The following is a 24,413-nucleotide window of genomic DNA, read 5'->3' as shown; positions in this document are numbered from 1 at the left end:
TGATCGCCGCCTGCCCTCTCTGCAAGCCTCGCTCCTTGCTCCCCCTGGCAGAGAAACACGTGGGAGGTTTCCTCTTGCCTCCGAACGTCAGCCGCCGTAAGTTCCTTCACACCCCGACAGCCAGGAAGCTGTGATAAATGAGGAAGCCTCTGCACATGTGCCCAGTTATTTTTCTATCCATTTATTTATTTATTTGATTTAAGAACTTTTTTATGCCGGCATTAGTATAAACATCATGCCGGTTTACATTTGAACAGAAGGTTTGAAAATACATTATAACAAGGTCTATAATAATAAGAAACGGGGGGGGGGGGGGGGAAATCAACATGGAAAGAGATGGAGAAAAGATCAGCTGTAACAAAAAGACATGATAAATATAGTGCAGCATAACGGAACGCGGCCTAACAGTCGTGCAAGAAACAAGTTAAATAACAAATTAGCAAAATTAAAAAGGTATCAATAACATTGCTGGTTATGCAGGGTGATATGTACAAGGACTATAGTACAAGGTGATGTTGTGACAGAAGGAAGGAAGCTGGGGAGGAGGTTGGATTAGTCCGGATAGGCTTGTCTAAACAGCCACGTTTTGAGTTTCTTTTTGAATTTGAATGGACAGGGTTCTAGGCGGAGGCTGGTGGGCAGGGAATTCCATCGTGATGGGCCAGCAATTGAAAAAGCACGGGCTCTGGTGGAAGAGAGGTGTGCAGTTTTAAGGGAGGGCACGAGCAGGGTCCCTTTATTTATTGTTCTTGTGGGTCGGTTAGACTGCACCATATTAAACGGGCTGTCAAGCCAATTGGAATTGTGAGAGTAAATGGCTTTGTGAATGATAGTGTTTTGTAGAGAATTCTGGAAGGGATAGGGAGCCAGTGCAGATCTTTCAGTATAGGGGTGATGTGTTCTGTTTTTCAAGTGTTGGTGATTATTCTAGCTGCTGCATTTTGGAGCATTTGCAGCGGTCTTATCGTAGAGTAGGGGAGCCCTAGGAAGAGGGAGTTGCAGTAGTCTAGTTTCGTGGCGAGAGTCGCTTGAATCACAAATGCAGAAATCCTGGGTGTGAAGAAGTGGTTTGAGCTTTTTCAGGACGTTAAGTTTGTAAAAGCCTTCTTTAAGAATGGAGCTTATATATTTCTTCAGAGTTAGTTGTTGGTCCAAGAAAATTCCTAAGTCTTTCACAAAGAGAGGTGTGGCAATAGAATTGAAGGAAGGGTCGTTCGAAAGAGAGGGGTTGGGAGGAGAAAGTGGTGAAATGAGAAGGAGCTCGGTTTTGTTAGTGTTGAGGGCAAGGTGTAGGTTGGTGAGGAGAGCATTAATAGATGCAAGGCAAGATTCCCAGTGTTTTAGCGCGGCAGAGATGGAGGTATGAATAGGAATGATGACTTGAACATTGTCAGCATAAAGATAGAATTTGAGGTTAAGTTCAGAGAGTAAGTGGCAGAGGGGGGTGAGATAGATATTAAAGAGGGTGGATGAGAGCGAGGAACCTTGTGGGACCTCCCTGTAGGAGGGGGTGTGGGGCAGAAATAGCATTGCCAATTTTAACGGAGAATTTTGTTAAAGTTAAAGGAAGTGCGTGAGAAAGGGGATACAACAAGAGACAGGCTGCAATTACACTGGGGGAGTGCAGTGTTCTTCTTTATAGTAGGGAGACCAGGCAGTCCCTGCACAAATATGAAGCAGGCCTTTCATAGCAATATGGAATTCTTCTAGCACGTTCCAGGCCGCCTCAGTGGCAAATGTGGGAGCAGAGCGTTTCTTCGAAATATGTTTAAATTGTATATACATATCTCTTTTAAGGTCAAGCAATCTAATCCAAATTGGTGTCTCCTAATGAGGGTCTCACTTTGAAAGTCTTTATCTTTAATTTAATTCTAAGGTGGCCCCAGCAGAGGTTTCTGATCGTTTGTGTTGAAAATGTGAAAAGCAGTCTCCAAAACATGCATCGTGGAGAGTGTAGGGTCACCACTGCCAGTACTTTCCTTGTTTTATCTTAAAATGCAAGCAGATTGCCTGTCGGGCTTATTTCAGAGAAAGCTGGGTGAGGTCTGCACTTCCCGCACCCTGGTTTTCCTCTTCCCAGGCCGCTGGTGCTGGAGAAATGTTGTCTCCTGTCCCATCATATTTGCTGAGGGAAGGAGGGGGAAAGAGGGATGTATGTGTGAATGCAAAAAAAAAAATGAAGGTAGAAGCAGTCAGCTCCTTTTTTTTTTTTTTCATGCAAAGCTTTTTACTGCAAATTTCAAGATGGAAAAATTGTGTTTTTCAAACAAAATGCATGCATTTTCTGTACAGGATGTAGTGGATGGATGTCTATAAGGAGGTATTTTAACCTTAATGATTTGGTAGTTTGCAGGTTGCCACCTCCCTAATTTCTTACCAACCCATCTAACTGTGATGATGTTTTCAGAGAAAGATCTTAAGCAGAGTGAGCAAGAGAAGTTATAATGGCACATCAAGTCAGATTTGAAATTCTGATGCGCTAAATGTATTTAAGTACTTGTAGGATGGCAGGATACAAGGCATTTCTGGAGATAACCTGTTGAGCTGATCATTAAGCATTCCATCTCTTCACCAGTGAGGACGCCTATCCTCCATATTGAAGACTTGTGGTTATTGGATATGTATTTTGTGTCTGGCTTAGCTTTCTTTTTTTTTATTCTTATTTTATTATATTTTTAGGATGTATTATTCTATGATAATTTAGATTGGTTTTGCTGTTTTTTTTTTATCCTGTAACTTATGTCCTCATTTTATTTTATGTATATTTTATCTGTTGTTATTTGATGTAAACCGGTGTGATGCTACCACGAACATCGGTACATAAAAATAAATAAGAGGATGCTATGCTGTTACGAGATTTTTTTTCCCCCCTAGTTTGAATCTCAGTAATGACTTGACAACCTGTTTTGTTCTGTGTGTTTTGTACTATAGGGCAGAAGGGATGAAAATTCCAAAGTGGATGTGCAGCTTGCTAAAAAGGATGCCCAGGTACAATATTCAGCTACAGAAGCGTATTTAGGAGGAAAGTTTCAAGGGCATGTCCATGCGTTGAATGTAAGGGGCTCTTTGAAAATTGCCCTGGCTGGTATGTGCGTGTAAGAACGTGCATGGCACTATTTCACGTGGACATTTGCACACATACTAAAAAGGCATTCTGCAGAGAGTGCAGTTGGAACGGAATCGGGCTTTTACGTGCAGGAGTAGGTGAACCTTTACGGGCCCAGTATTCAGATGGCAGTTAGCTGGATAAGTAGGACTTATCCGGCTATCTAGTGCCGCTGAACATCCGGTTATATTCAGTGGCCACTAGATAGTCGGATAAGTGACTTATCCAGCTATCTTTTAGCTGGTTAATTCTTGGGCAGGCAGAGGGTGGATCGGGGCAGCATTACTTAGCTAGATAAGTTATCTAGATAAGTAGCGATCTTCAGTCTTAGACGGATAAGATATCCACCTAAGTTACACCTGCTGAAGAGCAGGTCTAAACTTAGACGGATTATACTTATCTGTCTAAGTAGCGATTTGTCCGGTAATTTTCAGCAGCATAGCCGTGCTGCTGACTATCCCATCTAAGATAGCAGGATCTGACTATCTGGCTAACTTAAATAAATGTACAACTTTTGAATATTGACCCCTTATGTATATATGCCTCATGGGATTATCTGTATACCCATGAATTTTCAGACTGAATTTATGTGCAGAAATCCTGTTTGAAATGTTTGCAGGTAAAACAAGTCTACAGTAGAATTTAGCCTTTGCAGGCTGTGTATTAATTACCCTCCCCAGGTCCAGCTTCATGGCTTGGGGGCACCACTGGAGAGTGAGTGATGAGAGGCCCTATCTCCTAGTTGGAGTAAGGGCATGTTGCTGAGATACCATGAAGTGTTGGGAACTCAGATTTACAGCTCATCCTGGGGGAGCCAAGGTGCTCTGAAGTCATAGGAAATGCGTTACCAAGCTCTGCTGAATTCCTGCCTATCGAGTCCTCTGCCGAGTTTGGAAGGGTGATAGAAATTTCTTGTAAGTAAAAACCCTGAAAGAAGGCCAACTTAATGGCCCTGTGGTTGGCACTGCAGCTTACTACAGAGCAGACCTACATTCAGCAGTGACCTTGGGATTCTTGCTTCTCAGTCAACAAGTGCTGGCTGCATTGCAGAGGTGAAGCACTCAGCTTTCCAGGGGACAAGAGCTCACTGTCTCACACCCTGGTGACAATTCAAGCACAGCATTACAGCCCAGACATCTTAGGCCTAGATTTATCAAAATACTATAAATATTGCGGAAATAGCACCCATGATAAAAAAAAAAAAAAATTAAATTAAAAAAGGGGCATGGTTAGGCTAATTTCCCTGCTCTTGCATCGCATAGGTAATTTCCACAAGATGCAATAAATATATCTCACGAGAGACAGAGACTTTGTAGAGAACAATATGTCACTCTACTATTTATACCACTGTATTTTTACATATAGAGTAGGAGGTACAAATAGCAAAGTTGACATCACTGAAGAATTTCTGCTGTTTGAATCGATGAAAGGTACAAGAGGAGTTGATTTGTACAATGCACTCTCTGCCTAGCTTCTGACAAGCTAGGTAGAGAGTGCAACAGGCTCAGTGTGCCTAGTCAAAGTTCTAGAAACTTTGGCATAAGTATTCCTTGCCGGACTCCATCTGTTGATGTCACCCATGTGTGAGGACTAACATCCTGCTGTCCTAGGAGAACACCTGTTACAGGTAAGCAAATCTGCCTTCTCTATAGAGTCTCTCTCTCTCAATTTCATGTGTGATAAAAACCTTTTCCCAGTAACGCGGCACAAACGCAGTTTCTGTGCGGTACTCTTTTGCATTTGACATTAGGAGCTGCTCATTACCATTAACTCTGCCCAAACTCCTCCCACTTGCATGGCAAAGGCCCTAATGCGAAATGATAAATGACCCAGTTAGTTAGTTTATCGCATTTGATGAATCACTTTTCTTAAGAAAAATCTAAATCTTGCCTGGCATCTGAGCTATCAGAGGGTATGCAAGCTTATGCAACATCTAGATGGAGATGAGGGCTGAATAGGGATAGGAAGGAATAATTGGGAAAAATGAGCACTGGAATAACACAATATGCTAAACTTGAAAACTACCTGCAAATTTATACATTTTCTCTGAGAAAATTCTACCGTCCACTGTATACCAGTTCCCAAGTCAGAAGATCATTTTTTATAGAGTTTTTTGTTTTTTTTTACTTACTGTGCATGTAACATATTCTAGAAACAGAAATAAAATGCTGCTCTGAAAAATGCACAGTAAGGTTAAAAATGATCCATGATTTCTATCTTTTATTGTACACCCAAGCTTTTGGTCTTCTGAAAGTAGCTGCCTATCAAGTGAACATGAAACAGAAAGATGTAAACTTGAGATCTGGATAGTCTGTGAAGAGATTTCACCAGCATAGTCTTGAATGCCATCTATTGGAGGGTTTTTGTTAAACTGCATGCACTAATCTAAATTCTGTATGTTGTAATGATTAGGAACAGCATGCTACAACAAAGTACCAGGGTATTATAATGTACTAGGGAAAATTGTTCACATTCTTTTTTTAATATTTGTTCTAGGTCTTGTACAATGCTGGAGAGAAAAAATGGGGAACTGATGAAGATGCATTCGTTCAGATTCTGTGCTTAAGGAGTGTACCTCATTTGAAATTAAGTATGATACCTATTTCAAACCATATTATCTTAACTAAAGAGGAAAGCTCATAAGTGGCAAACCATAAAAGCCTTACTCTTCATTTCAAATGTCTCAAGATATTTGATAATTTTGTGATCATCTCATTTGCCAAAAACATGCAAACATATTTGGGGGGGGAGAAGAATTAGTACAAGTTTGAAACTTGTGAGCTGTGCCGTTCGCCAAGGCTTCAATCCTGGCTACTGTCCATCCCTGCATATTTTATTTGCATTCAAAATTCAATCAGTTTTTAAAAATGTATCCAAAGTGGAGAGTGTACCATGTTTGGATCTAAAGTGGCTAAGCAGCAGGGAGGCTGCAAACTCTTAAAGAGTTACCTTAGGACATTTAAATATCAATAGGTGAGCGGTTTTGTAGATGGATGTGATTGTCAGTGGAGGGGTAGGGGTGGAAGAAAGAGGGCTTGTAGTGAGACACATGTTTAAGAATAGCTAAGATGCTATCTTGGGGATTAAGGCTAAAATCACAAAGGGGTAGATTTTATAAATTTACACGCGCGCGTACTTTTCTTCGTGCACCAGGCGTGAACAAAAGTACGCTGGATTTTATAAGATACGCGCATATCTTATAAAATCCGGGGTTGGCGCGCGCAAGGGGGTGCACATTTGTGCGCGCTGCCTGTTCCCTCCGAGGCCGCTCGAAATCAGAGCGGCCTCGGAGGGAACTTTCCTTCAACCTCCCCTCCCTTCCCCTACCTAACGACCCCCCCCCGGCCCTATCTAACTCCCCCCTACCTTTGTTGGCAGATTTACGCCTGCCGAAAGCAGGTGTAAATCTGCGTGCGCCAGCGGGCTGCTGGCGCGCCATCACCCGACCCAGGGGCTGGTCCAGAGGCCTCGACCACGCCCCCGGGCCGGCGTCATGCCCCCAACATGCCTCCCGCCCCGAAATTTGTGTCGCCCACCCAACACGCCCCCTTTGCAAAGCCCCGGGACTTACGTGCGTCCTGGGGCTTGCGCGTGCCGCCGAGTCTATGCAAAATAGGCTCGGCATGCGCAGGGGGGGTTTGGGGTAGGTTTTCGGGGGGTACACGCATATCTTACGCGCGTACCCCTTTGAAAATCTACCCCAAAAAGTATAGCAAGAATTGCTATTGATAGTGTCATGATCCTCATCCTTTTACTGTATAAATTTGAATGTTTGTTTAATTCGTTTTAAGCTTTTAGGCTGTTCAGTTCAATTAAAATATTCTTGGTACACTCATAGCCAAGCGATAACCTTGGCCATGATTCTTTTTTTTTTTTTGCCATTTATAATTTTATATAATGGGTTCCCATACAATAAAAGTACACAGTGCACAAAAACAATGCACCCACCCTTCCATAACAATAGGACAGACTGCACACAAAGGGAATCCATTTCTTTAGATGTGTCCAATATATGCACACGTATCTCTCGTTGGTCAAAGAAATTGAAATTAAAAAAAAAAGTGAAATGAGGACCGGAAGGAAGCCATTTTAGTTTCCATGAGATTCAAGCTCCCAAGATGCGCTGCAGGGGATGCCATCATTGCACAGAGCTGGAGCAGGCATCTATGAATGTTCGAGTGAATCGCTGAGCCCAGTTTGTTCAGTAATTGGAAAAAATTAAGTGCAGCTGCCTTCTGCTAAACTAGTCTGGAAAACTCAAAATACTGAGCTATTAAATATTCTTCCATGCTGCTTGCTATGATAGGAGTAACTGATAAGATCTTTCCTGTAGCACTATCCCTTCTGAATCAGGACTTAGGGGCTCTATGCACTAAAACTCATACTAAAATGTGTTCAGTGTTCAGTTGCTAAAAATTTAAACGCACACATGAAAATTTCACTAAACATGCATGTACGGAAAACCTGTCCGGTTTGTGGCTCCCATGGACCAGAACTGTCTACGCCATCTCTTTTAGAAGGTTCCGTTTAATTAATAGGTTTTTTTTTCATGTAAACCATAGCACTCCATATCAGTTTAAAAAATCCTACAGCTGATTTGCTGGCACTGGTGATCCAAATATGCAGGCCAGGATGTGCAAAACACTACCAACGCACACCAATGCTGGTTACATAGATAAATCATAGAGAAGGAATGTGTATATGTGAGCCGCAATAAACAAATGTAAGTTTGGAACAGGCAGCATAGAAGTGCGATAAATAAATATTAATCAATATTTCAATCCATTGCTGGAATTTTTAACAGAGCAAGGTTGACAGGGGTCTAAACACCTGTCTTTTAACAGATGATTCACATGTTCACTAGCCACCTCCAGAACTGGGAAACTATTTCTCAGACAAAATCACAAACCTAAGAAATAAGATTCCAAACTCAACATGGGGGGCTATGTAGGGCGCCTCATGGCACTTTGCCTCCCTCTCATCTGCAGCGCAAGCCTCCAGATGACTCCTGTTTTTAATGCCTTGCTTCTGAGAATCCTGAGTCTTGAATCCTATCCTTGTCTTCGGAATTCCTTGTGCCTGCTTCCGTCCATCCTCAAGACTCTGCCAGAACCTGCTCCGCTTCAGCGTGGTCCGCAACCAGCCACAGGTGGCTGTGTAGAGCGTGCCCGGTGCAGGCCTCTACTGAATCTTCAACATGTTCCAGTCTCAAGTTCCACTTCTTCGCCTGGAGTCTGCTTCATGCTCAGCATGGTCCACGACCAGCCATGGGCAGCTGTGTAGGGCACGCTGCAATGCAGTTCTCACCCAATACTTTGCCTGAGTCCTGAATCCTTGCCTGAGACCTCCATGAATCCTTGTCAGAGTCTTCTGAGTATCCTGAGTCTTCGTCCAAGTTCCTGTCTTGTCTTATTCCTGCCCTCAGCTTCCGTCTGGCCTCACGCACTCGTTCCCAAGCGGTGGGTTCGGAAGGGCTACTGAGTGGCTGGAGGACCACTCTTGTGACCCTGCCTTGTTCCTGCTCTGAAGTTCCTTGCCTTAGTTCCAGTCCTGCTTTGTTCCTGCTCCGCCCATGCTTGCATGCTCTCACCTCCCATGGTGTGCCTTAGGGCTCCTCCTCTCTCATGAGCTAGCGACCACGCCTCCATGCTCACACCAGCCGTAGGCCGCGCCTGCAACAGGATCCGTAGGCCTCGCGGTCGCAACAGGCGGAAGAAAAGTTAACATCTCGTTAGGGCAGGGGAAGCACCTGGGACAGCGGGGGACCGGGAAGTGTGGCGACACATCTGCGTGTGCTTGTAGACACTGGTGTGTCACGACACACCAGTTGAGAACTGCTGCACTACAATGTACTCTATAAATCACTATACTGTTTCAAATACCAAATATTGAAATACCAATTTAGCAAAATGTATTATTACTCTTATATAGTTCTCTTGTAAATTATATCTAAATAGATATAGACTTACTATCTATAAATAAACTTCTATTATGTTTTATACTAAATTAAATTTTGGTGCCATAATTGTCGGTACTTATGAGCCTCACACAATAACTGTGCTCATTAACAGATTTAAATAGAAGACTGGTGTCATCAAGTAAAAGATCCAATTAGATGAATATTCATATAGAAAATGAAATACAGATTTTTATTTTTTTTTTCCATTTGACTTTTATTAGAAGTTAAGAAAACAATAAGAATCAATAACATGGTCGAACACAGGAAAGCAGTTTATCAAACTATAGGTAGAGGCCTTGTGGCGTCCTCTCTTATTGAAAATGGTTATAAACTATTATACAGATGGCATCTCTGCCCTAAACACTAAAATGAAATACAGATTTTTAAAGCTCATCCACACAACACTCATTTCAAATCTCTTCCCACAGTATTCTCAATTTAATTTCTCTCGCACAGTCATGAAACTTGAGGCTAGGTTTTTGTTGATATCCCTTGAGCACTGGTGTAATTGTAATGTCAAGCTAGAAATTTCAGTAAGGCAAATGTTCACAAAAATTTTAATTATTTTAATTAAATTATTTTAATTAAAGTATTTTAATACAGGAACACCGGTATATAAAAATCTAAAAATAAATAAATAATAAAAAAGATGAAAATGCAGTTTAAAGATCATCCATGAACAGAAAACTGATGTTTATATGGCGCTCAATATCTATTGCAGCAGCTACCTTTCTGCACTTGATGTCTAATGCACCAACTTCCCTTCCCGAATAATACTATTGTAGAATAAACCACTCCATCAAAGTTTTCTACTGTGCTGTGAACAACTTCTGTCCCTTGCCGTTTTAAACTTCTACTCAAAGCCCTGTTGTGTCCAATCTTTCCCCTCAAAGTTCTACATTTAATTTCCCCTGACACTGCAGGATTTCGGCATCTGAAACTGCCTCAGGGGAACTTCTAATGCATTTCTAAAACAAAAGCAAACACCCCATAACTATAAGCCTCACTTTGTTAAAATGTCAAAAAAGAAAGTAAATTGCCAAAGACTTACTATGAACTGGTATCTATGTCATCTCCTAATCAAAAAATGGTGGAATTTATGTCTCATTGCGTCTCTATCTGTTTTAAACAATTCCCAGCCAATCACATATGCGTACACAATGCATCGGTCTACTAATAAGCACTAACTCTTTATGTCTGCTCATTAAAATTACCCATAGTATGCACAGTTTATTAATAAAAAAACTGATCACTCTAACTCTCTGTTAAGGCCATTGGGTATAACCATACTCCATTTAAAAATGTATGTCTTTCTGAAGGAGTATTTTAGAGAAATTTTCCGCTTGTGTCAGCAGCAATAATTGTATCAATACTGAAAATCTTAAATCTTCAATTGCATGTCCCTTCTCCATCCAGTGAGTGACCCATGGTGCATCTTGTTTTTCCCTTTTAAGGCAACTCAGATGCTCTTGGATGCGAACCTTTAGTTTTCATATTGTCTTCCCTATATACACCAGCATACAAGGGCACTAAATTATATAAATGACTCCTGAGGACTCGCAAGATGTACAGGATCGCAATTTAAAAGGTTGACGCCTTGAGAACTCTAATGTATCGCCACTGAATGATTTTGGACAAACACTACATTGTCCGAAGGGGAAATGTCCATTCCTCTCATGAGAGAAACGCTGGATATCACGCTTATAAAAGCTTAGATCTAACTAGACTTTCTCTTAAATTTTTATCCCTAGTAAAGACAAATGTAGGCAACTGCTCAAAAGGTGGCAACAATCTCAAGATATCCCAATGTGTACAAATACTTTGTTGAAGTTGCCACGTGACTGGGGTGAAGGGCAAAACCCAAACCAATCTGAACTCTCCTGAGCAGTTTGAGATTGAAGCAACAATTCCGATTGACCCTCCTCCCTAGTTTATAAGAGCGATGAATGATGATCTTAGGATAGCCCCTTTCTTCATATCTATCCTTCATTTCTAATGGTCGTGCTTTGTACTCATCAGTAGTGGAACATAATTTCCTCAGTCTTAAGAACTGCCCTGTAGGTAGATTTTGGTACAGCTTCTTAGGGTGACAACTATCAAAAGTGTAATAGTGTGTTGCAGTCAGTCTGTTTCTGGAAAATTTAAACCCCCCCTCTCTGAAGAGCTAATCAAAATGTATCAAAAACTCATTTGTTGAGGACTTGCCATATAGGTGAACTACAAATTCTCATCTCTGGAATTCAACTGTATAAAAAATTGTTGAAATACCTGTGCCGTACCTGACCAGAACACAATGATGTTATCTATGTATCTTTTCCATCAAATGAAGTGATCACCAAATGGACAGGACAAAAGCGTCTGAACCTCAAAGAAACCCACATAAAGGTTAACTATATCGGGGGCCATAGATGCTCCAATTGCAACTCCTTTTATCTGCTGATAAAATTGATTGCCAAAACAGAAAAAAATTCTCTTTCATCACAAGAGTAATCAGGTCACACAAAAAATTTCCCAATTGAATATTTTACTTGATGACGCCAGCCTTCTATTTAAATCAGTTAATGAGCACAGTTACTGTGTGTGGCTCATAAGTACAGCCAATTACTGTGCCAAATTTGTATTTAGTATAAAAACATGATAGATGTTTGTTTATAGATAGCAAATCTATGTCTATTTAGTTATCATTCCTAAGAGAACCATATAAGGGTAATAATACATTTTGATAAATTTGTATCTGGTTTCCTTTGGTATTTGGTAACTTAGCCTGATAACAGCATTCCACTCCAGAATGCCCCTGGACCTTCCCTGACATAGCTGGTTAGGCTTTCAGCTGGATACCAAGTTATCTGTGTATGTGTGGGGGGCAATCAGACCAGCAGAATTTTTAAATCCCTGAGTTTGTCCAGCTAAGTGCCAAACCTAGATGGACAACTGCACTGAATATGGACTTCTAGGTTCCTAACGCTTAAAATTAGTTCTTTTGAATATCTGCGTTCACAAGACTCCATTTTGTTCTTATTGTAAACTCTTAAACACAAACAGATTTCAGAGTCCCCAATAACAGATCTGCCTGCAGACCCAAAACTCTCACAACTGTCTCGGGTGCGATCGCCTCCATGCGCTTACCTATAATTAAATCCCCCACCCCATCCCAAATTCCTTGTTGTCTTTGTAAGAGGCAGCACTGTTTCACCATTATTCAAAAAGAAGATCTTTATTGGATAAATATGGCTGCAACATAGGTCAGTTGCATACAACAATTCAATTACTAAACAATTCATTCAATTACAAAACATCAATTACTATTATAGTCTCAATCCCCAGGGGTGACCACGCTCTCACCTGCTTAATTTCCATTCTCCAAATGCTTCATAGGATCATGCTAGAGCAATGTAGCGCCACTGGGGGACATAAGGGCCGTCAAAGCCCCGTCCCTCAGGTTATCATGCATTTTGATCCTGATTACTAACGAAGTTCTCAGTGGTGCAACGAAGTCCTGCTCTGTAAAAGAGCAGCTATCATTCATTAAGCATGCCAACACAATTTGGGTGGTGCACAGGCCAATCCTGGCTATCAAACTCAAAGATTTGATAGGCAACTTATTTCACTGTCACCCATCGATGCATTGTAGGAGCAGGAATACCACGCTACTTGGTATTCTCTACCCGGCCAGCTTTCAAGAATTGCACATGCTGTGCACCTTGAGTTGTGGTCAACCCCCGCCCTTATGTGCTACTCTTTGGCAATCTTCCACACCCACCATGAGTTGTGGTCAACCCCCGCCCTTATGTGCTACTCTTTGGCAATCTTCCACACCCACCATGCCATATCAAAACCCCACAAGCCATCCCCATAGGGAAAAACTGCCAAAAGAAGAGGCTGGAGGGTGAGCCAGCCCACCTTTAAATTATGTTCGCTCTCCCAACCCCCAGCTTCTGCCCCCTCCCTTGCTCCAGAGGTGGAGCACCTTCCCGTTGTGGCTTCCCTGCCTTAGCTGGGGCACGTTGGTTCCTAAATATAATTCTTCACAAGAATCTCTGTTAATCACAGATTTTCTGCAGCTGGCCCAGTTGTAATCAGTAATTTTACTTAAACCTGAATCCATATATACATTCTTGTTTGCAAATCAAAAATCTATATGTAGTCTTTTTAGCAGGGTGTACAGTACATAAAACTCACTTTCTTGCCCTGGTATTCTTCATTTGTGTCCTTCTGAACATACACATCACTAACTTTCCATTTTGTTTCTGAAAGAGAATCAATATAGTTTTTCAGGATCCTCAAATGTTTTGGTTTTATTATTCACTGTGATTTCATCCTCCCTGGATAAAACAACCAGAACCTTGCACATCAGAGGGGCATTGGCTGATCTGAGGGAGAGGGGGGACCTTAGTTGGGTGATACGTGCCTTTGTGATGATGTATATCATATTTGTTACAAGATTTGTAATATTTTGATGATGATAAAGCCGTGGTCTTATTTTGCCCCTATCTAATTGACCTAGTACTTGGTATTTGCTCTTTATGTGTTTGGGAACGGGGCAGAGCTGGTGAGTACGAGTGCCTGTGCCATGTACGCAGACCTGAAAATGTCCTCTGCTTGTGTACTTTTCCTCCCCTGACGTAACCTCTCCCCTCAGGAACACCACCTCTCCATGCAGTTAACAATCTGTGCGCTGGGCATTTTAACTGCATTGAAGGAGGGAGGGTTTCACAACCAGTGAACAAGATAAAATGCTTCCTACCCTTGTAAATTGCTTGGAAGCTTGCTATCCCCATGCTTTACATAGGATTTCTCGGCCACGGTCAGACTGTTCTGTGCTGGTTCTAATGTGATTCCTCTGCATGGACCATCCAGGGCCTTTTTCTCATATCTGGGTCATCCTGGGTCTGCTCTTTGCCCATGAGAATACTAAACATTTTTCCTTGCCTTGTTAATTCCTGTTTATTGCCCTGGGGATCCATTCTAAAAATGTGTCAGATAATTATATGGCCATTTCTTCTTTCTTTTTTTTCTTTAAGCATTTGGGGAATACAAGAACATCTGCAAGAAGAGCATTGAAGACAGCATAGCGAGTGAAATGTCAGGACATCTGGAGGATTTGCTGCTGGCCGTAGGTAAGATACTGCAAGGCTGGAGACAGACACGCAGTTTCTCCCAGTGCACTACAGAGATAAGGAAGATGGTGAGATGATCTGTCACAGTCCAGATCCTCGGCAAGCTTAAAAGTCATTTATTTTATTTTATTTGCATCTTGCCATTTGTAACCTGCCCTTCCGTTACTGCACATATAAATAAATTATAAATCACAAAAACTATCGCAAGATGAAAGAAAACCAAGGTAAAACCCCTTAAAAACATATTTATCATCACTTGAAAGGTTAATGAAAGCAACATGATTAAAGAGGCAAGAAACAGTTTGCGGGTTTCAAAGGAAAACCTCCGGCAGAGTTTCTCTTTGAAAGTTTGGACAAGTGCAGGAAAGGCTTTTTTCACCTGCTTTGAAGGGGCTGGAGGAGGAAGAGAGCTGTTGCCTATTGAAGTGGATTATTGTAAGAGAGATGGCTGGGAATGAGAGGCACTGAGAGGGAGGAGGTGGTGAGAGGGGAGGCTGAGAGGGAAACTTCTGGAAAAAGGGTAGGGGATCGAAAAAGAGGGAAGGCTCTTGAAAACATGAGACTCTGTGGTACTGTGTTACGTATATGCTGTTGAAGAGCGGTGTAAGAACCTCATCCATTCCCAGAGGCTTTACACATTTTGTTTGCCAAAATAGCATAAGGTTCATGTGTGTACATGTGCCTGTTTTTCCATTGGAAGAACTAGACCTGAGGAGGGTAATTTTTCTAACAACTTGCATAACTCATGCCTTGACAAAATGATTAAGTTGAACCAGAGCAAGATGGCAGATGCCTGCTGACATGGAGCGTGCTGTACAGTCTTGATTTACCTTTTAAACAAGTTTCATCTGTCCTTTGTCTGCTTTCAGGTGGTTACGCAGAAAGGCAAAGCCCATATCTTTCTGCTAGAACAGCCGGCTCCAGGGCCATCTGGGCCTTTTGACTGTTTGATGGTGAGGGCTGGGGATCCACCTACGTCTCTTGGTGACAGCCCCTTGTGGGTTGCAGCAGGGAAGGTGTTCCACAGCTCCCTCTGGAGCTGGAGACATCTTTATCTCCCAAGTCCAGGGCCAGCCCTGTGAATCTGACAAGGGGAGTCACTGAGGAACTCCCTGGGCACTCTCTGATGTCAGAGAGATGATGGGAAGGGGATTCCCTCATGCTGTGTCAGAGGCGCCAACAGTGGCAGAAGCAGCCAGTGTGGAAGGAACAGCGTCTGCAGATGGCTCCATTGGCACGCAGGGAAAGCTAAAGAGGCAGGTTTTAGCAGAGATGGGAGCGGCAACAGCTGCATATCCTGGAACCTCTGAAGTGAATGTTGGAAAAATGTTGAGCAAGTAACTGGATCAGAGACAATTTTTCTTTTTCCACAGTTTTTGCCAACTTTGGTAAAATCTAAGGCCTAGAGCTACTAATCCGCGAAGTTTTTTCACAGGAGGGGGTCCCACTATCGAGGGGGAGTATGGCTCGTTCTTTTGTCTCTCGGCCAAACATCGCAGGAGAAATGAATGCAGTGAGCAGTCTTCTAACCCAATGGTGGCCCCAACCTCACGGGATCGCGATTGCCTTAAAGGGCCGCTGGCCCAAAAAAAATAAATTGCGGGCAAATGGGGAGGTTGAGCGGGGGTCACTGCTGATCCCTGTCTCAAACTGGGGCCACCAGTTAAAGCAGCCCCACCACTGCCAAAATGAAAAAAGCAAAAATGTAGGCGGGCGGTGATGGTCCCCACCCCTTTCCTCCCCAAAGACATAATGGCCCCTGTTCTGCTGCCCCCCCCCTCCTGAGCTTAAAACATAAATAGGGTCCTGACCCCCTTCTCATCCCCACCCCCCAAGTTAAAAAATAAAAATTAAGGTCCTGGACCTCTTTTCCTCCAGTCAAAAAATAGAAATTAGGATCCAATCCCCAGACCAAGTTTTGCAAAATGCCGCAGCAAGAATATTAACTAACAGCAAAAATAGAGATCATATTACTCCAGTATTGTTTGCATTACATTGGCTTCCCATTGACTTTAGAAGTTTAAAGTGTTGTGTACCGTGGTCCCTTGACTTACGAACTCAGTTGGTTCCAGAGGGCTGGTTGTAACCCAAGTTGGTTGTAAGTCAAGACTATTTTTTCCATAGGAAAAAATGGGAAAACCAATAATGTGTTCCGAACCTCCCAAAAAGCACCCCTTACCTATAATAAAAAATGGTTGTATAAGGTCATTAATTACCAGAAACACCAATACGTCCCCAGTGTACTCACCAAAAGGTTATAAAATGTGCTTAGCTGTTCCCCCATGCTGTCCCCGAAGCTGTTGTTTGCACTTCCGTGCCAGGTCTGCCCACTTGCAACACTAGCCATCCAATCTCTGTTGAAATCCCGCCTTCCAAGACCAAAAAAATGCAATAGGCAGTAACAATGGGCCAATTACAACGCATCCGCGAAAAAAAAACAAACCTGCATGCACGTGGCACGGGCCATAACTCGAATTTTAGTCGTAACTCAAAACCGAAAATTGTGGTCATAACTCAAAATTTGTTTTTTAACCCGAAACCTTGAATGTTGGTCGTAACCCGAGCCGTTCGTAACCCGAGGGCCCACTGTATTTTGCATAAAATGATATATGGTGACCAGAGAGACTGGCTGAAAGCGGTGGTTCATTTACATACACTCCAGAGGAACTTGCGATCGGTAAATAAGGGTTTGCTTACAGTGTCATCAGTAAATTCAACTCACTTAAGTCAAGTGAGGGACACAGCTGTTTCAATAGCAGGCCCGAGACTCTGGAACTCACTCCCAGCGGAATTGAGATTGCAAGCAGATTTAAAATTGTTCAGAAAAAAATCTAAAAACATGGCTGTTTGGTATTGCTTTTAAGAATCTGGAAGGAAAATAAGCAAAGGACCTTTTATTCAATCCTTTTATTATATCTTATTCTAATTTCTTTTAAATAATTTTAGTATATTACTTTACTCTATTTTATGTAGGATGTATTTTATGCTATTTTGTTTTAAGTTAGACTATATTTATGTTTGTACTTTGTAATCTTTTAAATAAGATGTAAACCACTATGACGGCTCGACTGAATAGCGGTATAAAGAAATTTTAACAAATAAATAAACTTACCCCAGTCACATGGTTAGGGCAAGGTAAGGTCAGGTCAGCGCTGTTTTGGAAAATGGTGCTAACAGGGTGGGTTGCTAGGAGGCACCCTGGCCTGACATGGGAGCCTTGCCTTTTCTGTATTTCTCTTTTGGACATTCTCATTTACCACACTGAAGGCAGTTTTAAAACATGAATTTACCGTAAAGAAACTGACCGCAATACACTACTCCTCTATACAAGCCACCATCCATGGGTTTTACAGGATAACATCCTGGTGGGCCGGTTCTTTAGATTGCGCCACCTTTGTTCCACCCAGCAGGAGTTCATGCCTCACACCAAGATCATCTAGATTTCTCTCACAGAGCTACCCTCCCCGGGTGGAGAAATGGACGTTTAAGCACACCCTTTATGTGAACCACAATCTCTTATTTTCCCAGGCGCCCGCTTGTTTGATCATCTGACATGTGCCCTCTCGTCCTCTAACCCATGTTCCATCATCAAACGTCATTAATCTATCCCCCACCCACATGCCACTTTTAATGAAGCCTCCCGTTTTACTTTTCACCGTGGCAAAAATTTACAGGATCAGCTAGTGCACTCGGCCCTCCATCCCCTCACTGACCTGCACTCCTCAATCCCAGGGCACCAACCATGTGGACACTGCTCAGCATCTTTCCTCTTCTCTCTCTAGTACCTCTTTTTCACACCTTGTTACGGGGAAGGTATCCCCCTTGAAACATTCTTCCATCTATGTTTCCACTGGAGTAGTAATGTCGTCATCTGCCCCTGTTCCTTGCTTTGTGTTGGAAAAAAATACACAATTTTTAAAGACTTGCATTTTTTAACATCTTTCATGCATACGGAGTGCCCGTTTTGAAGCGCCCTTAGGGGTAGATTTTAATAGGCGCATGTGCACGCGCAAGGGGGAAACAGTTTTGCAAATGTCGCATGGCGACGCATCCCGGCCTTCCTTAATTGGAGCAGACTGGGAGGGAACTTCCCTACCATCTACCCTAACCTCCCTTCCTCTTCCCTTCTCCTCCCCACTCTCTAAACGCTTTCTCCTACCTGTCGTTTTTATTTTGTTGCTTACTGTCCAACAAAGCAGTAGCAACTTGCGCATGCCTTCTGACCCTTCCCCGGTACAGCGGCAAATGGCCACTGTACCAGCCGCCTCCAGCCCCGCGCCGTGGACCACCCCTTTGGGCCTGGCCCTTCGGCGCATAACCCACATTTTTTGCACACGCGGGGGATTTAAAATTTGGCTGTTAGTGTCTTACTGGTCGGATGCTTCCCACACCCTTGCAGATTTAAAGAGGTCTATATTCAGACATAGTCCAGATAGCAAAGTTACAGCTCAATACAGTAAAGTGCGGCCGCGGTTACCCTGCTCCTAACCTGCTTTCTACTCACTTTTCGGCCGCGTTAGTCCAACCCGCGTTACACTATCCCCTTTAATCCATCCTTATCGCCTCTTTAAATCCCCGGGTAACCCCTTCCGCACGCGGCATGTATATTAGATGTAAACGATCGAATTAGCTATTCCCTCCCATACAGTAACGCGCGCCCCGACTATCGCTATTTTACCCTGCCATTTTGCCCCGCGTTTAACCTGCTAACTTACCGCCTACCCCTGCGTTAGAGGCAGGGGTTAAGGGTAGACGGCAAACTTTCCCTCAAAAGAAAACCTAAAAACCTTTAAATCATTAAATATATGAAGGGACAGCTTTTAATCTCTTATTTACTGTCCATGTCTATTTTATTATGGTCGGCTAGCCCCCCCCCTTTTTTTTTTTTTACATGATATTGTGAATCATTGCACTACACATGCGATTCCTTAAATGAACTTAAAACAAGTTGTTGGTAAAGTTGTTATAAATACCTTGGATGTCACTTTCCGAATCCCCCATCTCCATGCGGGCGGGCGGTCGGTCATCGAGGCGGGAGCCGGCGGGTGGGTGGGCGCGTGTTGATCCAGGCGGTGGCGGGAGCCGGCGGGCGCGCGTTCATCCAGGCGGAGGGAGCCGGCGGCGAAAGCGGTCTCCAGCAGCCCCCACCGGCAGTGAATGAATGCACGCCTGTGTACGCCCGTGCAATTTCGGCGCTCAAGGCAGTGCATTAGCGAACGCCGACGTCACATGCCATGATGTCAAACGTCGTGACGTCACGCCTTGAGCGCCGAAATTGCACGGGCGTACACAGGCGTGCATTCATTCACTGCTGGCGGGGGCTGCTGGAGGCCGCTTTTGCCGCCGGCTCCCTCCGCCTGGATGAACGCGCGCCCGCCTGCTCCCGCCGCCGCCTGGATCAACGTGCGCCCACCCGCCCGCCGGCTCCCGCCACCACCCGGATCAACGCGCGCCCGCCGGCTCCCGCCACCGCCTGGATCAACGCGCGCCCGCCGGCTCCCGCCTCGATGAACTCGCTCCCACCTCGAACGTGTGCCCGCCGGCTCCCGCCAGTAAGTTTACTTTTTTTACACTTTATTCCCTTTTGTTTTAATTTTCGCCCTGCGCCTTGCTTCCTGGTACCTGTCATTTCAAACGTCAGTTGAAATGTCAGTTGAAATGACAGGTACCAGCGCACCCAGGATACTGTATAGGCGCTGTATTAAGCGGTATGTGAACAGAACTGTGCGTGCGGCAAACGAGGGTGCGCCCGGCACTGCCGCACTCTTTCTAACGCGGCCTTACTGTATCGACCTGTTAGTCAGATAAACTTATCTGGATAACTTTGGAGGCATATTCAGTAGTGCAGCTGCACTGTTGAATATATCTGGTTATCTATAGCCAGCTAATTTTAGGACAGCTCTTTTGACCCTAACAGACTTAGCCAGCTAAGTTAACCGGCTAACTCTGAATATCGGAGTTAGCTGGTTAACTTAGTTGACTAACCCTTTAACCCCCCCCAACTTATCCAGCTAAATTCTAGCCTTCTAACTTATTAGTTGGCTAGAAGTTAGCCAGATAAAGTCTAAATATAGCCATGTAAGCCATTTAAATGGGTAACTTTTTAGTTATCCGTCTAAATGGCTTCTTGCAATTGACATGGTTTGTCCTCCCTGTAAAGGAGGTAATTTTTCTGAAGTTCTGGCATACAGGGAACAACACTGGATCTATAGATTACACTCCTTATCCCCCAATGATCTGAATCGGGATATCAAGTAGTCTTTTTTTTTTTTTTTTTTTTTACTTTTTATTTAAATTCACTAGACAAACTGTAAAGCATCTATTTTTCTTTAACCTATCTGTATCTGTTTCCCTCTAACTTGTCTGCCTCCATTTTTCATTGCTGTTTCCCTAATTGTTTTCCCCACATATACTGTTAGCTGTAACCCTTCTTTTAGATTGGCTATCCGACTACAGTTTTTGATTGGCTGCCTTTGGCACATGCACACACCCACTTTTTGGCATGTAATTTGCCTCTTCTGTTTGATTCATTCCTTTTAAAATCCTTCTGTACTGCCAGCCTCTTTAAGATCTTCTTTCAAGTAATACAAATGTACTGTTAAAGATATGAGATGTTCTGCCTGCCTCCCCATTCTTAGTGTCCCCATTTCCTTAAAGCCTCTGTTATTATTTTCCATTTATTTTGTTCATTTTGTAGTCTGAGCTGTCTGCCTACTGGTCCCTCCCATTGCAGTCTCTGGGTGAAACATGGGTCCATGACGGGGACTTACTGCTCTGTTATCATTTTGAACTCTGTTTACATGAAGCTCTTAAATAAAGCCAGCATTTATCGCTGATAACCACCTCTCTTTGACTTTGGTGGGACACGTACAACGTTTGCACGCATTGATTTCCCGTAGCCTATCCTGGAAACCTGACTGGTCAGAGGTGCCTCCAGGAGAGGGCTGGGAAATAGAGATGTGAATTGGTACTGGACTTGTTTCCGGTATCGGGTTCGTAGTAAAACCACAGGAAGTCTTCGTTCGCGGTTTCAAACTCTTTTTTTTTCGGCTGTCCGGAGCTGAAAAGAAAAAACCCACCCCAACCTTTAAATCTCATTATTTAGAATCCCCCGCCCTCCCCCCCAAAACTTTTCTAAAGTACCTGGTGGTCCAGCAGGGGGTCCCAGGAGCAATCTCCCGCTCTCGGCCTGTCGGCTGCCAGTAAACAAAATGGCGCCGATGGCCGTTTGCCCTTACCATGTGACAGGAGCTATCGATGCCATTGGCCGGCCCCTGTCACATGGTACGAGCAATGGACGGCAGGCGCTATCTTTAAAAATGGCGTGGACCATCCATTGCTCCTGGGACCCCCGTTGGACCACCAGGTACTTTAGAAAAGTTTTTGGGGGGGTCGGGAGGGTGGGGGATTCTAAATAATGAGATTTAAAGGGTCGGGGTGGGTTTGGAGGTTGTTTTTGTGTGCCCTTACTTCCTGCCCCCCCCCCCCCAAAATGATAAGAGAACCCCACAAAAATTTTGTGGGGTTTTCCTTTCGCTTTCGGGGACCCCCTAATTCCTGACGAATGAGAAAATATCGCACGATATTTTCATCCATCAGAAAAACGATTCACATCCCTAGAAACACTGCTTTAGTGGTGCATATTAAATACCTCTCAACCCAGTTCCAGAGATCCATAGGTAAAATAACCAAGCAGTTAACTGTGACTGAAGAGGAGATAAAGTAATCTGAAGATGAAGAATTCTGCTTGATGAAAGATGTTTTCCTGCATAATAAAATTGAGATGGAAAATGATTAGGTATTATATGTTGAGGTCTGTTAATTTTCTTAAGATTGCTGCGGTGCCTCCCTTAGAATTGTTTGGAAGAAATGTCAGAGGTTTTGCAAATACCTCAGCAGTCCATATCTCTATGTCAAAGGTTTATCACCTTCCCCCACCCGCCTTTGTCAAAGAGCAAGCCCAGGCTTCACAAGCTTCCTTTGTTTTTTTTAAACCTAACACACAGGCCGATATAGTAAAGCGCGGCCGCGGTTACCCTGTTTCTAACCCGGTTTCTACCCACAATTTGGCCGCATAAGTCTAACCCGCGATTCACTATCCGTTTTTACCAATCTTTACCGCTTTAAAGCGACATGTATCCCTTTCCGCCCGCGGCAAGAATATATGTAAACGATTGGATTAGCTATTCCCTCCCATACAGTAACGTGCGGCCCGATTATCGCCTTTTTAACCAACTGTTTTGCCGCGTCTTTAACCCGCTAATTTACCGCCTACCCTGACCCTGGCGTTAGAGGGATGTGACAGCAATAGGCAGGCTCCGGTCAAATAAGTGGGTGGGTTGGAGCAAGCGAGTAACATGGTGTGGCCTGGTTCTCCTACGCTCAGGCCTGGTCCTCCTACGCTCGGGCATCGGGGATTGCCAGTCCTCTCTCCCCCCCCCTCCCGAAGCAAGGCACAGGGCGAAAATCGACTCGACATGTTATTAAAGCAAATAGAAATTGTAACAAAAGTAAACTTACTGCATGCTTCCAGCAGCCCTAGTCCTCTCTCCCCTCCTCCCGAGGCGCCCACCGTGGCTCCCCTGCTTCCTGGGGGCAGCCGGCAGCGAAAGCGGCTTCCAGCAGCCCTGCCAGCGAAGGTGCATGAACGCTCGTCCAATTTGGGTGCTCAAGCAGCGAAGGCGCATGAGCGCACGCCGTGACCTCTGACGTCCATCCGGGCGCTCAGGTCACGGCGTGCGCTCATGCGCCTTCGCTGCTTGAGCACCCAAATTGGACGAGCGTTCATGCACCTTTGCCGGCGGGGCTGCTGGAAGCCGCTTTCGCCGCCGGCTGCCCCCAGGAAGCAGGGGAGCCGTGGTGGGCGCCTCGGGAGGAGGGGAGAGAGGACTGGGGCTGCAGGAAGCATGCAATAAGTTTTACTTTTGTTACAATTTCTATTTGCTTTAATAACATGTCGAGTCGATTTTTCGCCCTGCGCCTTGCTTCGGGAAGGGGGAGAGAGGACTGGCAATCCCCAATGCCCGAGCATAGGAGAACCATCCACTTCCTGGTACCTGTCATTTCAAATACAGTAAAATGGATTGCGCTTCATGGACGGGCTTTGGACGCGGCTTGCATTTGCATGCCATTTAAATACTGTATCGAGCGGTATGTGATCCGAACTGTGCGCACGGCAAACGAGCGGGCGCCCGTTACTGCCGCACTTTTTCTTACGCGCCCTTACTGTATTGGCCTGCTAGGTATTAGGAAAGGAAGAGAAATTTGTTCTTGCACTTTGCCAATTTTGTTTTAGATCCAGGCAAGGACTAGATTCTTCATTTTGTTTTTTAAGCATTGAGAAGCCCAGTTCCTGAATTGTAAGATTACAGTTTTTCTGGATGTGGCTAAAGCTATGAAAAAGAAGTGTAGAACATTTCTTTTGTTAAGACCAAGAGTCCTTCATATTTGTAATATTTTTTTTAATTTTAAGAACTTTCTTAGTTGGTAGCTTTTTTGAGTAACAAATTGGCTCAGGAAACCACTTGCTGCCTCTGCTCCTATTTTGGTCCTGATAATATATTGATGGTATAGTGAGTTTCTTCCTTTTTGACTTTTGTTTTTCTTTTGGATCAATTGACCTGACATTGCCTAAAATTGTGTACTCCTCCCCTCTAAATTGTTGGGCTAGTGGCACTAATGTGTTATTTTGGCTGGGAGAGGTTAATATTTTATTATGTTGTTTTCTGTGTTGGCTTGGTTTTCCATTTAAAGTGGATTATAATTATAAAGTTAAGCACAATTACACCAATTAATCCAAAATAAATACAAAGACCAAGATGCACAAAGTTTATACCTGCTCTTTGTAGCACATTACTTGTGTGGGTTAATTTACATGCACGCTTTTTAAAAGCAAAAGTCTGCACGCAAGTCCCAACCCCAACTCTACTCCCTCAACCCCTGCCTGTTTTGTATGTATAAAAGTGTGTGTGACGTCAGGTGAGGCATACACTTCTTATGTCTCAGTCCCAGGCAACTTTCCAAAGGAGCCATGTATGCACATAAACCCATGTTTTATACACGTAAATAGCTCTGAAAATTACCCTGTCAGAGGTTAATCTGCAAAGAAGCCAATATTTAGTGCTACCAAAGCCAAATAAATAGCGACTTATCTGTCTAAGTGGTGGCGGCAAATTTCTGACTGTGATCAGCAGCTGCCAATTAGCCGAATAAGTGGTGGGTGGGATGTGGG

At 43.7% G+C, this 24,413-nt stretch overlaps 1 protein-coding gene across 5 annotated transcripts in view; it reads left to right on the top strand.

The window, feature by feature from the left end:
* Window positions 1-24,413, top strand: part of ANXA3 (annexin A3) — a 98,776-nt gene that overhangs the window by 51,777 nt on the left and 22,586 nt on the right. For all 5 annotated transcript variants that reach the window (XM_029600367.1, XM_029600338.1, XM_029600357.1 and 2 more), the window contains exons 8-10: window positions 2,932-2,988; window positions 5,603-5,696; window positions 14,087-14,182. In XM_029600367.1, coding sequence (XP_029456227.1) covers window positions 2,932-2,988; window positions 5,603-5,696; window positions 14,087-14,182 — 247 coding nt within the window. The remainder of the gene's footprint in view (window positions 1-2,931; window positions 2,989-5,602; window positions 5,697-14,086; window positions 14,183-24,413) is intronic.

This window comes from Rhinatrema bivittatum, chromosome 1 (assembly GCF_901001135.1).
Source record: "Rhinatrema bivittatum chromosome 1, aRhiBiv1.1, whole genome shotgun sequence".
NCBI lineage: Eukaryota > Metazoa > Chordata > Amphibia > Gymnophiona > Rhinatrematidae > Rhinatrema > Rhinatrema bivittatum.
Note: the sequence above shows the minus strand (reverse complement) of the source record. Positions and strands in the feature narration are given on the sequence as shown.